This window comes from Macaca nemestrina, chromosome 1 (assembly GCF_043159975.1).
Source record: "Macaca nemestrina isolate mMacNem1 chromosome 1, mMacNem.hap1, whole genome shotgun sequence".
NCBI classification, from domain to species: Eukaryota; Metazoa; Chordata; class Mammalia; order Primates; family Cercopithecidae; genus Macaca; species Macaca nemestrina.
Genome location: NC_092125.1, coordinates 109,089,877 through 109,105,247, shown reverse-complemented (window position 1 = coordinate 109,105,247; position 15,371 = coordinate 109,089,877). Strand labels below are relative to the sequence as shown.

The 15,371-nt window shown below is 41.9% G+C and overlaps 1 protein-coding gene and 1 non-coding gene across 7 annotated transcripts in view; both read right to left on the bottom strand.

Annotated features, from left to right (window-relative positions):
* Positions 1-303: 303 nt before the first annotated feature.
* The window catches only part of LOC105498242 (aryl hydrocarbon receptor nuclear translocator), a 64,519-nt gene continuing 49,451 nt past the window's right edge, over positions 304-15,371 (bottom strand). For 4 of the 6 annotated variants that reach the window (XM_071085897.1, XM_071085901.1, XM_071085904.1 and 1 more), the window contains 9 exons: positions 12,885-13,036; positions 7,371-7,481; positions 6,815-6,887; positions 6,536-6,656; positions 6,242-6,344; positions 5,713-5,860; positions 3,829-3,991; positions 2,609-2,775; positions 304-1,236 (listed from right to left, as the gene is read on the bottom strand). In XM_071085897.1, coding sequence (XP_070941998.1) covers positions 1,147-1,236; positions 2,609-2,775; positions 3,829-3,991; positions 5,713-5,860; positions 6,242-6,344; positions 6,536-6,656; positions 6,815-6,887; positions 7,371-7,481; positions 12,885-13,036 — 1,128 coding nt within the window. In that variant the 3' untranslated portion in view covers positions 304-1,146. The remainder of the gene's footprint in view (positions 1,237-2,608; positions 2,776-3,828; positions 3,992-5,712; positions 5,861-6,241; positions 6,345-6,535; positions 6,657-6,814; positions 6,888-7,370; positions 7,482-12,884; positions 13,037-15,371) is intronic. The other 2 variants (XM_071085900.1, XM_071085914.1) reach the window with 1 other exon arrangement.
* LOC112429573 (U6 spliceosomal RNA) lies at positions 1,714-1,821 on the bottom strand. The gene has a single exon (XR_003021843.1). It is a non-coding gene; the product is annotated as a U6 spliceosomal RNA (small nuclear RNA).

Sequence of the window (15,371 nt, the reverse complement as noted above, 5' to 3'; positions counted from 1 at the left end):
ACTTAAATCTCAGTTTCTTGCTAAACTGGGTATTTTGAGTACGGGATGAAAGAGGCTACTTTGCAAGAGGGCTTCGTATTTGGTTTACACTCCAACAGTGAGGATTTTCACTGGGACGGCTAATCCAAGAAGTTGAGTTTCCATGCAGAAATAACCTCTACAGAACACACATCATATGTGATTCTGACAGAAAAATGCAGCATTATCTTTATGGCCAAGTCTTGGGTTTCAGAAAGTGTTTATCTTGCCAGTCTATTTAGGTAATGTTTGCAGATCTTCCAGATAAGGTGAGAGCACCAAAAGCAGGAGTAACCCAGCTTTATCACTGAATGTGTTCGATAACAGACAACCGTATCAACAGCTGACTTTCTATATTTGCTTTACAGTTGTATATTGGCTGGGCATGGATGTGAGCGCAGCAAAGACATTTATTTAAATATTCTTTGGCTGCAATACTAAGTGGAAAATACCTGGAAGATTTAACTCCTTAGGACTCTTTGAAAAGTACACAGAAAGACAAAGATAAAATCTGGGACAAATTTTGCATAACTCCCTAATAGGGAGAAAGAGTGAAATACAGAAGCACGTGCGCACACACACATACACATACACACACATACACACTCTCTCACTTACGTTTCTTTCCAGAGGGATTGCTCACAGGCAGCAAAAAAAGCCTATGCTCACTTGCTAAAGCCCCATATATACCTACCACGTTTCATGGTCCTCAAATATGAGGACATTTCTCCTCTCCTCCACTCTCTTCAGAATTTCTTTCCAAAAACAAGCCATACTATCCAAGGCAAACAGTGGATGTCAGGTTCTTCTAACCTGCCCCTTGATCTTAGCACAAATCAACACTATACAATTTCAGGTCAGGAGACATAAGGAAAGGTGTTTTAACTTCACCCAGCCTCAAATTTTCAGAGAGTCCTAAAAGCCTTGGAGATTCATTCCATTTCTTCTATAAATGTTACCTTAGAGAGGCATCAGAGCAGGGGAACAGCCAGAAGGGAAAGGGGGTACACGTCGGGGGTGAGGGAAGGGAAGGGAGAGGAACTTTTATTCTGTTTACAGAAAGATTTGCTTTTTAAAAACAAACAGTGATTTTTTTCTCCCCCACCCCTTATCCTCACCCCAATAGTTCTATTCTGAAAAGGGGGGAAACATAGTTAGATCAGGGAATTCTTCATTGTTGTAGCTGTTGCTCTGATCTCCCAGCATGGACAGCATCTCCTGATAAAAGAAAAAGATTAAGTTTGGGTCACACACCCTGATCTCTTAAACTTACCAAGTTCTACTCCACCATTCCCCTGCACTACCATCCCTGACCCCGAGTCTTTGCTGTGCTCTCTTAGCCTTCCTTACTTCCAACAACTTTGACTCCTTTAGATCGCAGCCTTTTTTCCTAATCCCTTCTGTCTTCCTCCTAGAGTTCCACCTTTTTCCTTTTCCTAGTTCCCAATATTTTCAAAGGGAGAAAAATCTGCTTGCTGTATTTCATATAACCCCCTATAGACATATATGGAGTCTCTTATCTTATTTGTTTCCCACCAAGACCTGTTTTGCTTTCTTTCAATCTTTGCTTTAAACCAGCTCTTCCTTTGTCCTGCCTAAGATTACTCCATTCACTCTTGCAGTCCCTCAGGAATTGTGTGAATAGACCATTATGGCTATAATCAGTATGTTCTATTTCATTTACTTTTTATAATTTTTTAAAGGGAACACTTCATGAATTTGTGTGTCATCCTTGCACAGAGGCCGTGCTAATCTTCTCTATATTCATTCCAATTTTAGTATATATGCTGCTGAAGTGAGCACTACTTTTTATTTTTAATCATTCTGTCTCTTTTAAACCCAAAGCTACTATGACTTGGGTATGTGGAGCTATTTGAATGAGCTAAAGTAACTTTCTTTGGCATCTTCCTATAGTGCTAAATTTGTCTGTTCTGGTTAAATGGTATGCATTACACTCAATTCATACTCTTTGTTTGTTTGTTTGACAGGGACAGGATCAGGCTAGTTGCTCAGCCTGGCTTTGAACTCATGGCCTCAAGTGATCCCCTGCTTCAGCCTTCTAAGGGGCTGACATTATAGACACAAGCACTACTGCCTCTAGCTTCCGCAATATATTCAATAACTGACAGTGATCCCTTCATTTATCCCTCTCTGTCTTCTCACATATACTTCCAACCAAACACCTAAATCCAGGCATGCTTCCTTCACTGTCTCTCCTCCTCCCTGACCCTTTCTCTCCCAGCTTCTAATTTTCGAAAGTCTTTTTTTTTGTTGCTGTTGAGACGGAGTCTCACTCTGTTGCCCAGGCTGGAGTGCAGTGGCCGGATCTCAGCTCACTGCAAGCTCCGCCTCCCGGATTCACGCCATTCTCCTGCCTCAGCCTCCCGAGTAGCTGGGACTACAGGTGCCTGCCACCTCGCCCGGCTAGTTTTTTGTATTTTTTTTTTTTAGTAGAGACGGGGTTTCACCGTGTTAGCCAGGATGATCTCGATCTCCTGACCTCGTGATCCGCCCGTCTCGGCCTCCCAAAGTGCTGGGATTACAGGCTTGAGCCACCGCGCCCGGCTCGAAAGTCTTTTTACTCTCTTACCTGGAAGACCTCAGGCTGGCCAGGTTGCTGTGCTGACGGTTGTTGAACATGTTGCTCACTAGAACTCGAACGATGATGAGGCTGCTGGCCCTGCCACTGTGGCCAGACACCCACACCCTCTGCTGTCCGTGTCTGGAATTGTCCTGCAGTCTGTCCAGTCTCAGGAGCTAGAATTACAGCAAGGAAGAATAAACAACGCCAATCTACACAATTCCACTGTGTACTAATGCCACAAGTAAACAACTATAGGTAAGCCATTAATTTACCTAGGATAACTCTGTTCTTCTCTCCACCAATCAATGCCTTTTCTATCTCAAAACTCAGCCCTAAATTAATTATTCTTCTCCAGGCAGCCTTTCCATAGAGTCTTTTACTCATTTAGGTTAAATGTGTACACTATTAAATGTATAAAAATGTACATGATTTTTGTTATGATTTTTGTTATATGTGCTAAAGTATTTTTCATGTGGGTAGATTTTTTTTTTTTTTTTGAGACGGAGTTTCACTCTTGTTGCCCAGGCTGGAGTGCAACGTCGCGATCTCAGCTCAATGCAACCTCCACCTCCCAGGTTCAAGCGATTATCCTGCCTCAGCCTCCCGAGTAGCTGGGATTACAGGCATGTGCCACCATGCCTGGTAGAGACAGGGTTTCTCCATGTTGGTCAGGCTGGTCTTGAACTCCCGACCTCAGGTGATCCACCTGCCTCAGCCTCCCAAAGTGCTAGTATTACCGGCATGAGTCACCATGCCCAGCTGGTAGGTTTCAAATTCTAAATAGACTGGCCGGGCGCGGTGGCTCAAGCCTGTAATCCCAGCACTTTGGGAGGCTGAGACGGGCGGATCATGAGGTCAGGAGATCGAGACCATCCTGGCTAACCCGGTGAAACCCCGTCTCTACTAAAAAATACAAAAAACTAGCCGGGCGAGGTGGCGGGCGCCTGTAGTCCCAGCTACTCAGGAGGCTAAGGCAGGAGAATGGCATGAACCCAGGAGGCGGAGCTTGCAGTGAGCTGGGATCTGGCCACTGCACTCCAGCCTGGGCGATAGAGCAAGACTCCGTCTCAAAAAAAAAAAAAAAATTCTAAATAGACTGTCACGTTGCATTTCCCTACAATTAGGTCAGTGTGCCCAGAACACAGGCAAACAACTTTAACTACCAAATCCTTTCTCTTTAGCAGTGCGATTTTCAAACTGTTACTCTCCTTGTGGCCTGGACTCACCAAAGTTAGATCCACGATTGGTGAGACTAGGGTAGGCAGCAGCACCAGGCGATGCAGTTGGAGCACCAGGGAGGGAGATGGAGCTGAAGGAGGGTGGAGTCTGAAAGTTGCCCACACCAAATTGGGAAGTACGAGTCTTAGCAGTAGCCTGGGTAACCACCTGCTAAAAAGAGATGGAGAGGGGATACAGAACAAATACAGCATTAACATCATTGCACATACCATGCCTATGAGAGTCAACACTGTCAATCACTGCATCCTTCTGAACCAAGCTCATCACTTATTTCCTATTGTATATTTCTTCCAATTAACTCTCAATCTCTCTTGACACTATTTTTTAGGCAGCTGAGATAAAGGTACAAAAAGCAATGAACTATGGGATTAATAAAAGTTGTAAGAATTAAATGAAAGCATCTTATAAACTGTGAAGTTATACAAAACTAGAGGCATTCGTAACAGTAAAGTATTATATGCAGGCCAGGCGGGGTGGCTCATGCCTGTAATCCCAGCACTTTGGGAGGCCGAGGCAGGCAGATCACCTGAGGTGAGGAGTTCGAGACCAGCCAGGCCAACATGGTGAAACCCTGTCTCTACTAAAAATACAAAAATTAGCTGGGCATGATGGCATGTGCCTGTAATCCCAGCTACCCAGGAGGCTGAGGCAGGAGAATCATTTGAACCTGGAAGACAGAGGTTGCAGTGAGCCAAGACTGCACCCCTGCACTCTAGCCTGGGCAACAGAGTGAGACTCTGTCTCAAAATAACAACAACAAAAAAAGTACTATATGCAGAGAAAAAATATTCTGCACCATTATTCAGTCTGTTCTGCATTCATTTGTTCCTAATGATGTATTTTTTATAAAAACTATTTTCTCACAAGAGTTGTGTATATGCATTATAGACTATTTGGAAAGTGAAGGAAAATATAAAGAAAATAAGAATCATTCGTAATTCCATGGTAAACATGTTTGGATAATTTCTTCCAGTTTCTATTTTCTCGTGCATTTTGTACACAATTGAGATCAGATTGCATATAACATTCTGCAGCCTGCTTTTGGTTTTCACTTTTTAAAACTAGTACTTGTATAACATAAATATATAGTAATATTAAAGAATATTTCTTTAGACAATGTATTTATTGTGCATTATATTACATATATGAATAGTATATAAGAATTTTTCGGCCAGCTGCAGTGGCTCACGCCTGTAATCCCAGCACTTTGGGAGGCCGAGGCGGGCAGATCACGAGGTCAAGAGATTGAGACCATCCTGGCTAACACAGTGAAACCCCGTCTCTACCAAAAATTCAAAAAATTAGCCGGGCATGGTGGCGGGCGCCTGTTGTCCCAGCTACTCGGGAGGCTGAGGCAGGAGAATGGCATGAACCCGGGAAGCAGAGCTTGCAGTGAGCCGAGATGGCGCCACTGCACTCTAGAGCCTGGGCAACACAGCGAGACTCCATCTCAAAAAAAAAAAAAAAGAAAAATAATGTTTGAACTTTTTTGTAAACAGACATCACTGTAAGTTAGTCATTAATTTTCTCCTTTTTTCCTGCCTTATGGAGTCCTAAACAAAGAGGAAACATCTTAGAATTTACTCCAAAACAAATCTGAAAATCGGACGCGCTCAAAATGTTCCAAGTGAGCAATTATGATTTAAGGTGAATATTTAAGATAAAAACCACAGACTCTACTGAGATTTTTTTATTATCTGTGATTTTTAATTAGCTACTCTCAACAAAGATGGAAACTGGAAACTGGAGAACAGGGGTTGTGGAGAAGGTATTTAAAAATTTAAAATAAAAAACACTGATTTTACATATGGGAAAAAAGCCCAAACAAACAAAAAATAATACACAGGGAACAAACAGATGATAGGTTTTACCTGGGCAGAAAAGCCTGAGCGGGTAGTAGGGGTCCAAGTTGGGGTTGCTCCTTGGGTGGGGTTGGAGTGGCGGGAAATCTGGGCCAAGATCTGTCCTGCAGAAGCTGATGGCTGGACAATGGTTACAGGAGGGGCTAGGCCACTATTCCTAGGAGTGAATAAATGAGGTAAAGGATTAAAGGGATAGATTTATCACAGAAGCCAGGAATCAAAGGACAATCTAGTGCTATCCCTAGATCCCTCTGACTTCCTGCAGGTTAGGGAAAATTTGATAACAATTTGGAAAAGACAAGAAAGACTGACAGTCACACACTGACCAGGACACACAGAGATGGAGCCTAGAACATGGCAATAGGACAGGTGCAAAGAAATAGAAGGAGGAAAAGCAGCTTGTTTGCCTTACGCTAGGCCCTGCAAGCTTCACTGCTTTTTCTGAAATAACCAGAGAAAGCAAGGGAAGAATAAAATTTGGATTCAGCAGCTGAATCCCTTAGGGCCCTGTAAAGCAGCACATATATACGGGGCTCACCTGAAATTCTCTGCCGGCCGGGGGGTAGGAGGGAATGTGTTGCCCTGGGAGAATAGCTGTTGGGTGGCAGGGACAGTGCTGGAGGAGATGCCTTTACTCTGATCTGTGGACCAAAAGGAGTTGGGGGAGGGCCAGTCAAGGGGCTGTAGTGTATTAGTTCAGCAAGTTCCTATTTACTCAGGTGGTATTACAATTAAGTGGAAAAACACTGGAAGATTACTGATTGGGCAGTGGCATGCCCATCAGTAAGTGATCTAAATGAGAATTTAAAAGGATAATGAGAAAGAAACATACCTGCATTGATGTTGTGATAGATTTCTGAAAATCTTGGATCTCTATCCTGGGCAAATAAACCATCTGACTTCTCAAGGGGCTTGCTGTGTTCTGGTCCTGTGGTTGTCACAGGCTGAACAACCTGTGGAATACAATGATAAAAATAACCATTAAAGATTTAACATGATGATTCAATAACCCTAAAATTCATATAAAACATATGTACATTCTAACTAGTACTGGAGAACACTTCCTAAGTAAATACTCCCTATCCTCTTCAGCGAAGAGGACACAACTTACCTGGGAATGATTGTAGCTGGCCAGTCCATCTCTTCCTGGTACCATGTCCAATTCTGTTTGCTGTTGCTGCTGCCTATATGTCAAAGGCCAGTTGAGAATAGAAAAAAAAAATTTTTTTTTTAAAGAACCTGGAGAAAGAACCTTAAAACAAATCAAACAGGCCAGGCATGGTGGCTTACGCCTGTAATCCCAACACTTTGGGAGGCCGAGGCAGGTGGATCACCTGAGGTCAGGAGTTCGAGACCAGCCTGGCCAAAATGGCGAAACCCTGTCTCTACTAAAAATACAAAAAATTAGCCGGGGATGGTGGCAGGCACCTGTAATCCCAGCTATTGAGGAGGCTGAGGCAGGTGAATCACTTGAACCCAGGAGGCAGAGGTTGCAGTGAGCCTAGATCATGCCATTGCACTCCAGTCTGGGCAATGAGAGCAAAACTCCTTCTCAAAAAAAAATAAAATAAAATACTAACCAACCAACCAAACAAAAAATATATGGGATTGCAAATGACCATCCCCTGGGTGACTGCTCAACAGATGATTATTTGACCATTTCTTACCTGGGTGCCAGCTGTCCTGAGCCCATCTCCAGGGGTAAATTAGCTGTGGGACCTAGCTGTGGCCTCTGGATTGTGTTAGACAGTGTAGGCCGTGGTTCTTGGCTAGAGTTCCTAGGAAAACAGAGTAGACAGTAAAGCGGGGGTGGAGGAAGAGGAAGGGGGAAGAGAGAGAGAAAGAGAAGAATCAGATTTTGTATGTAAAGCTCTATAGATTAATCTGTAGGTGGAACAATCAATAAATCCTTCATTAAAGTCCAATCCTACAGTTAATCTAGGGTGTCAGTTTCAGCAAATAGAAACTATGTTCTATGACACAGGGGTCATCTTGGGTTCTAACTCCTTCTAGGTATTCAAAACCTGGTTGTTGTGGATGTGTGTACATATTCATATAAGGTATTTTTTAAAAGCATAGGTAAAAAACTGAAAGTACGTACACTGTACATTAACAAAGACTATCTGGAGTGTGAAAATTTTATTCCTTCTCTCTGTATTTTTCCATACTTTCCACATTTTCTATAAAGAATATTTATTTTAAAATAAAATACTAGACAGGCACGGTGGCTCACACCTGTAATCCTGGCACTGTGGGAGGCTGAGGCAGGGTGGACTGCTTGAGCTCAGGAGTCTGAGACTGGCCTGGGCAACATGGTGAAGCCCCCGTCTCTACAAAAAACACAAAAATTAGCAGGCATGGCGGTGGGCTCCTGTAGTCCCAGCTACTCAGGAGACAGGTGGGAGGATCGCTTGAGCCTGGGAGGCGGAGGTTGCAGTGGGCTGAGAGAGCGCCACCACACTCCAGTCTGGGTGACAGAGTGAGACACTGTCTCAATGAAACAAACAAACAAACAAATCCCTAAAAGCTAATTAAAATTAATCATGGCAGGGAAAATGATACATAAACATGGAGAAAGCAATTATTTCCAGAAACTCAAGTCCTTAAAACGGCTTAAATTTTTAAAAACTTAAACAAAATGGAAACACAAAAATGATGGTTGTTGTGTAATATAAAGATGCAAAAAGACAAAAATAAAGAGCTACAATGACCATGACCATCCACTTGAGTCCTAAGTTAATAAAAATTTCTAACTCAATCCACTCTGTTATACAAAGTTAGCAAAGAATTAAACTTTACAAGTTCTAAAGACTGAATTGGACAATACTGTTGTCACCAGGTATTATTCATACTTGCTACGTAGTCATAATCTAAAGAGCTGGATTCAAGGCCAATTCTACAGAAAAAGGATTAAATGGCAAGGTGGTAACCTGACAATTGATACCTACTAGATGGCTATAATAAACAAAAAGACAGTAACAAGTGTTAACAAGGATGTGGAGAAATCAGAGCCCTTGTACACTCCTCCTGGGAATGCAGAATGATGGGGCAGCTTTGGAAAACAGTTTGGCAATTCCTCAAAAGGTAAAACAGAGTTACTATGTGGCCAGCAATTCCACTCCTGGGTGGAATTCAAGAGAATAAAAACATATATCCACACAAAAACTAGTATACAAATATTCATGAAAGCATTTTTTCAGCTCCTTATCCCTATTTTACAGATGGAAGCATTTTTGATAACCAAAAAGTAGAAACAACCAAATGTCCATTAATGAACACACAGACAGCATGTGGTATATCCATACAATGAAATCTTATTTGGCAATAAAAAGAAATGAAGTAGGCTGGGCGCGGTGGCTCACGCCTATAATCCCAGCACTTTGGGAGGCCGAGGTGGGTGGATCACAAGGTCAGGAGATCGAGACCATCCTGGCTAACACGGTGAAACCCCGTCTCTACTAAAAATACAAAAAACTAGCCGGGCGAGGAGGCAGGAGAATGGCGTGAACCCAGGAGGCAGAGCTTGCAGTGAGCTGAGACCACGCCACTGTACTCCAGCCTGGGTGACAGAGAGAGACTCCATCAAAAAAAAAAAAAAAAGAAATGAAGTACTGATACATGCTACAACATGGATAACCTTTGTAAACATTATACTAAGTGAAAGAGGCCAGTTACAAAGGAACTACATAGTCTGTGATTCCATTTATACAAAATGTCTAGAATAGACAAATTTATAAAGACAACAGATTCATAGTTATATAGAACTTCAGAGCGGGGGGAAAGAACAGGGAATGACTGTTAACTGATCTAGAATTTGTTTTGGGAGAATGAAAATATTCTGAAATTAGACTGCAGTAAGAGTTACATAACTATGTGATATACTAAAAAACACTGTATACTTTAAATGGGTGTGGTGTATGGTATGTGAAATATATCTCATAAACCTTTTTTAAAAAGCAGCTGCGAAAGAAAGGTCAAATAGAAAAGTGCAAAAGAGAGGAACAGTAACTAATGAAAGAGGAGGACGTAGCTATGCTCTAAAGAAAACTGACCAAATCAGGCCCACTGCCTGTTTTTCTAAATAAAGATTTACTGGAACACAGCCACATTCTTTCATTTGTCTATGACTGTTTTCATGCTACAGCAGAATTGAGTAGGTGGAATAAAGACCACATGGCCCACAAAGTCTAAAATATTTACTATCTAGCCCCCCTTACAGAAAGAGCTTGCCTACCCCTGCTCCAGAAGAAAATCCTGTCAGACTAGAGCAATAAACTGGTGTACAAAACATAATCTTTTCCAGAAAGAGTTGATACATAGAATTGAAACATAAACCCTTCCATCTCAGGACCTAGTCTCTAAATTATTGTTTGTAAAATCTTATTCTGGCGAGGTGCAGTGGCTTATGCCTGTGATCCCAGCACTTTGGGAGGAGGACGGACTGCCTGTGCCCAGGAATTTAAGACCAGACTCTGCAACATGGAAAAATCCCATCTCTACAAAAAATACAAAAATTAGCCAGGCATCTTGGTGGATGTCTGTAGTCGCAGCTACTCAGGGGACTGAGGTGGGAGGATCGCTTGCGCCTGGGAGGTTGAGGCTGCAGTGAGCCATGATCACACCATTGCATTCCAGCCTAGGTTCCAGAGTCAGACCCTTTCTGAAAACAAAACAAAACAGAACAAAAACAAAAACAAAAAAACCTCACTCTACTCTAATCAGCTATCCCAAATCCTGTAAGTTGGAAAATGAGGAACTTCAAACTAATGGTGTTTAATACTAGAAAAGTGAGGAGAAGGGAATAGCTTGATAAGACTAAGAAGAGCTGGTACATTAGAAATCCCAACATTGGAAAATGCCTGTGTGATATTATGAAATACAACTGATTGCTGAACATGGAGGCTAGGGGCACCCACCTCTGTGCCGTCAAAAATTCGACTGTAACTTCTGACTCTCCCAAAACTTTACTACTAATAGCCTACTGTTGGCCAGAAGCCTTACCAATAACATAAACAGTTGATTAACACGTTCTGTATGTTGTATGTATTATGTACTGTATTCTTACAATAAAGTTAAAGAGAAAATATTAAGAAAATCGTAAGGAAGAGAAAATACATTTACAGCACTGTACTGTATTTATCTTTATCATAAGCTTATATCATCTTACAAGATGACTTACAAGATGAGTCATCTATATGAAGTGTCAAGCAACCACAGCTGCAGACTTCATTCTACAGTACATATCAAGCAATTCACCTTTTTCTTATAATGTCATGACTTTTCCCTGCTTCTTGGGAAGACTTCCAGCATCACTAGTGGCACTTCATACTGTTCCCAAATGTTATTCAAGGTTTCAGTATTGCACTAAACATGATGAAAAATATGCAAGAACCATGAGATTTCACTTTTTACTGCAATATGCAATTTATGGGAGTGAATTGCTCATGAAGAGATGATTAGCATCACACAGAATTTTAAGCAAACTGGCAACAATTGAGCAATAGGAGGTGGCTACAAAATTATTACAATAGTATAGTATATACTACCGTTAACTTTACACAGTTATGATTTAAAACTGCATCTTTACATTTGTTTACATTTCTCTCAACTACAAATGGTGCCATTGTACAAATGGTGTGTATGTATACGTTGTGATGCATTTTTACTTTTTTTTTTTTGGAGATGGAGTCTCACTGTCACCCAGGCTGGAGTGCACTGGCACGATCTCAGCTCACTGCAACCTGCACCTCCCAGGTTCAAGTGATTCTCATACCTTAACCTCCCAAGTAGCTGGGACTATAGGCACGTGCCACCATGCCCAGCTAATTTCTGTATTTTCTTTTTTTTTTTTTAAGTAGAGACAGGGTTTCACCACGTTGGCCAGGTTGGTCTCAAACTCCTGACCTCAAGTGATCTGCTCAACTCGGTCTCCCAAAGTGATAAAGTGATGGGATTACAGGTGTGAGCCACTGCACCTGGCCAGCATTTTTACTTTTTATAATAGATTTGTATATGTTGTATGGTAGTAAATGATAAAACAGACTAGAATTTATATGTATTTAATATATTCATGCATGACATGCCTAACTTTTTCTAAATACATCTAAGCTATGTAGCTTATTTTCAGGTTTTTCAAATTGTCACAAATATCAAAAGAATTTTCCAAAATATTTACTGAAAAAAATCCATGTATAAGTGGACCTGGATTTTTACCAATTAAAATCTTTGGAATCTTCAGTGTGATAAGTGTCTTTCTGTCGCTAATGAGTTGACTGAGGGCCGGCAACCCCTAGGTAGCTTCAAGATGGGGGCTCGTCCATGGAAAGATCAAGGCAAAATTAGAGGGTTGGGACTTATAGCCCTAACCTGCAACCTCATGGAGGGGAGTGGGACCTAAGGTTAAGTTGATCACCAATGGCCAATGATTTAATCACTCATGCCTACATAATGAAATTTCCATTAAAACCCAAAAGGACTGGGTTTGAGGAGCTTCTTAATAGGTAAACACATGGAAATCCCTGGAGGGTAGTCCACCCAGAAAGAGTTTGAAAGCTCTGTGCTCCTTCCTCCTTACCTTGCCCTATCTATCTCTTCATCTGATGTTCACTAGTATCCTTTGTAATATCTTTTATAATAAACTGGCAAACATAGGTAAATGTTCCCCGAGCCATTCAAGCAAATTGACTGAACCCAAGTAGGGGGTCATGGGAGACAGCTGGTCAGTCAGATGCACAGGTAAAACAACCTGGGGCTTGCAACTGGCATCGGAAGTGGGAGCAGTCTTGTGGTACTGCATCCACAAATTGGGGGATCTGATGCTATCTCCGAGTAGATAGTGAACTGAATTGAATGGAAGGACACCCAGTTGGTGTCCACTGCAGAACTGATCGCTTGATTTTTTTTTTTCTTTTTTATCTTTTTTTGAAACGGAATCTCACTCTGTAGCCCAGGCTGGAGTGCAGTGGGGTGATCCCAGCTCACTATAACCTCCACCTCTCAGGTTCAAGCGATTCTACTGTCTCAGCCTCCCGAGTAGCTGGGACTACAGGCACATGCCACCATGCCTGGCTAATTTTTGTGTTATTGCTTGATTGTTTACCCCTCACATAGGGCATCAGAAGTATTTTGTGTTGGGAGAGTAGAGGAAAAACAGTTTTTTCACACTCCTGTATAACACATACTTCACATTGGTGTTGGTACAGATGATGTACTCAATTTCATCTGAGTAAGGGTTCTGGAAAGTAAAGGAGCTGGTTCTCATCCAGAGCCATTCTTGGTTCTTAGACCGGAACCGGAACATGACAGACAGCACTTGGCCTTTTAATTTCACCACCTGAAAAAGTTTTCATGCCATCAGTGGAACTCATAGAAAATTTTCATTACAAAAATAAATAAAAATTTTCCCATTTCTACAACCCTAAAACTCTTGTCATTGTCCTTGAGGCACCAGTATTTTTCAATATTAAAACAAAACGAGAGTAAAAACTAAGTGATTCAATATGGAAGCATATTTCTCATGCTTCCTTTCATCTAGAATGCAGTGGTGCGATCTCTACTCACTGCAACCACCACCTCTCAGGTTCAAGCGATTCTCCTGCCTCAGTTTCCCAAGTGGCAGGGACTACAGGCACGTGCCACCACGCTCGGCTAATTTTTTGTATTTTTAGTAGAGACGGTGTATTCACCATGTTAGCCAGGATGGTCTTGATCTCCTGACCTCGTGATCTGCCCGCCTCGGCTTCCCAAAGTGCTGGGATTACAGGCGTGAGCCACTGTGCCCAGCCTTTTTTTTTTTTGAGACGGAGCCTCGCTCTGTCACCAGGCTGGAGTGCAGTGGCGCAATCTCAGCTCACTACAACCTCCGACTCACTGGTTCAAGCAATTCTCCTGCCTCAGCCTCTCGAGTAGCTGAGATTACAGGCACGTGCCACCATGCGCAGTTAATTTTTGTATTTTCAGTAGAGACAGGGTTTCACCATGTTGGCCAGGATGGTCTCAATTTCCTGACCTCGTGATCCGCCTGCCTTGGCCTCCCAAAGTGCTGGGATTATAGGCTTGAGCCACTGAGCCCGGCCAGAGACTCAAGCTTTCTTATTAGGTTGGTGCAAAAGTCATTGCATTTTTGCCATTAAAAAAAAAATGGCAAAAACCACAATTTCTTTTGCACCAACCTATTACTATTCTAGTCAAAAAGGAGTAATACTTATTTCCAGGAAGGAAAAGACTGTTTCCCTACTTCCCTTGGGAAATCCATTAAAAATACTCTGAGCTACCTTTACAAGTCTATACCAGAAATTTGGTAAGTTTAATGACACTGAATATAGCTTACATGTTGCTCTTCAGTCCTATTTTTTCCCCTGAAATCTGAGAACATCTGTTTTCATTTTTTTTCTTTTTTTTCTTTTTTTCTTTGAGATGGAGTCTCACTCTACTGCCCAGGCTGGAGTGCAGTGGTGCAATCTTGGCTCACTGCAACCTCCGCCTCCCGGGTTCAAGTGATTCTCCTGCCTTAGCCTCCTGAGTAGCTGGGGACTACAGGTGTGCCCCACCATACTCAGCTAATTTTTGTATTTTTAGTAGAGATGGGTTTTCACCATGTTGGCCAGGCTGGTCTCAAACTCCTGACCTCAAATGATCTGCCTGCCTTGGCCTCCCAAAGTGCTGGGATTATAGGCATGAGCCACAGCGCCCAGACAACATCTGTTTTCACAGTATCTACAGAGGCTTCCATAAATAAAATTAAGTCGGCTTTAGTCTTGTTTTGCTTTTTAAAAGTAATTTAAGTTATTCTATTTTTTATTTTATTTTATTTTTAGACAGTCTTGCTTTATCACCCAGGCTGAAGTGTAGTGGGGCAATCTTGGGTCACTGCAACCTCTGCCTCCTGGGTTCAAGCAATTCTCGTGCCTCAGCCTCCCAAGTAGTTGGGACTACAGGCATGAGCCACCATACCTGGCTAATTTTTGTATTTTTAATAGAGACAGGGTTTCAAGATGTTGGCCAGGCTGGTTCAAACTCCTGGCTTCAAGTGATCACCTGCCTCAGCCTCCCAAAGTGCTGGGATTACAGGCGTGAGTGACCATGCCCAGCCAATTTTAGGTTATTTTACATACTAGTCTCATGGAATAGAAAATAATCTTTTAACTCTATATTCCTAAAAATTAAAAAATAAAAAACCAGTATTAGAAGCCAACCACCTATTTTGTAATACTATGTATCAAATACTGGGTGATGTGTTTTATATTCATTACCTTATTTAATCTTCCCAACAACCATCTGAATTAAGGTACTATTAATATATTCATTGTATCAGTAAGGACACTACTGAGACTTAAAGAGGTTAATTAACTTGTCTAATACAAAGTAAAAACCGTTATCGAAAGCCGTCTATAAAATTCACCAGGTATTTTCAGAAGCTGAAGCCTGAGAATGACAATTAACAGTCAGCTTATATAATTCATTACAACTCTCACTGATCCATAAAAGAACCATCTAGGCTGGGCACAATGGCTCACACCTGTAATCCCAGCACTTTGGGAGGCTGAGGCGGGTGGATCACAAGGTCAGGAGATTGAGACCATCCTGGCCAACATGTTGAAACCCTGTCTCTACTAAAAATACAAAAATTAGCGGGGCGTGGCAGCGCATGCCTGTAATTCCAGCTACTT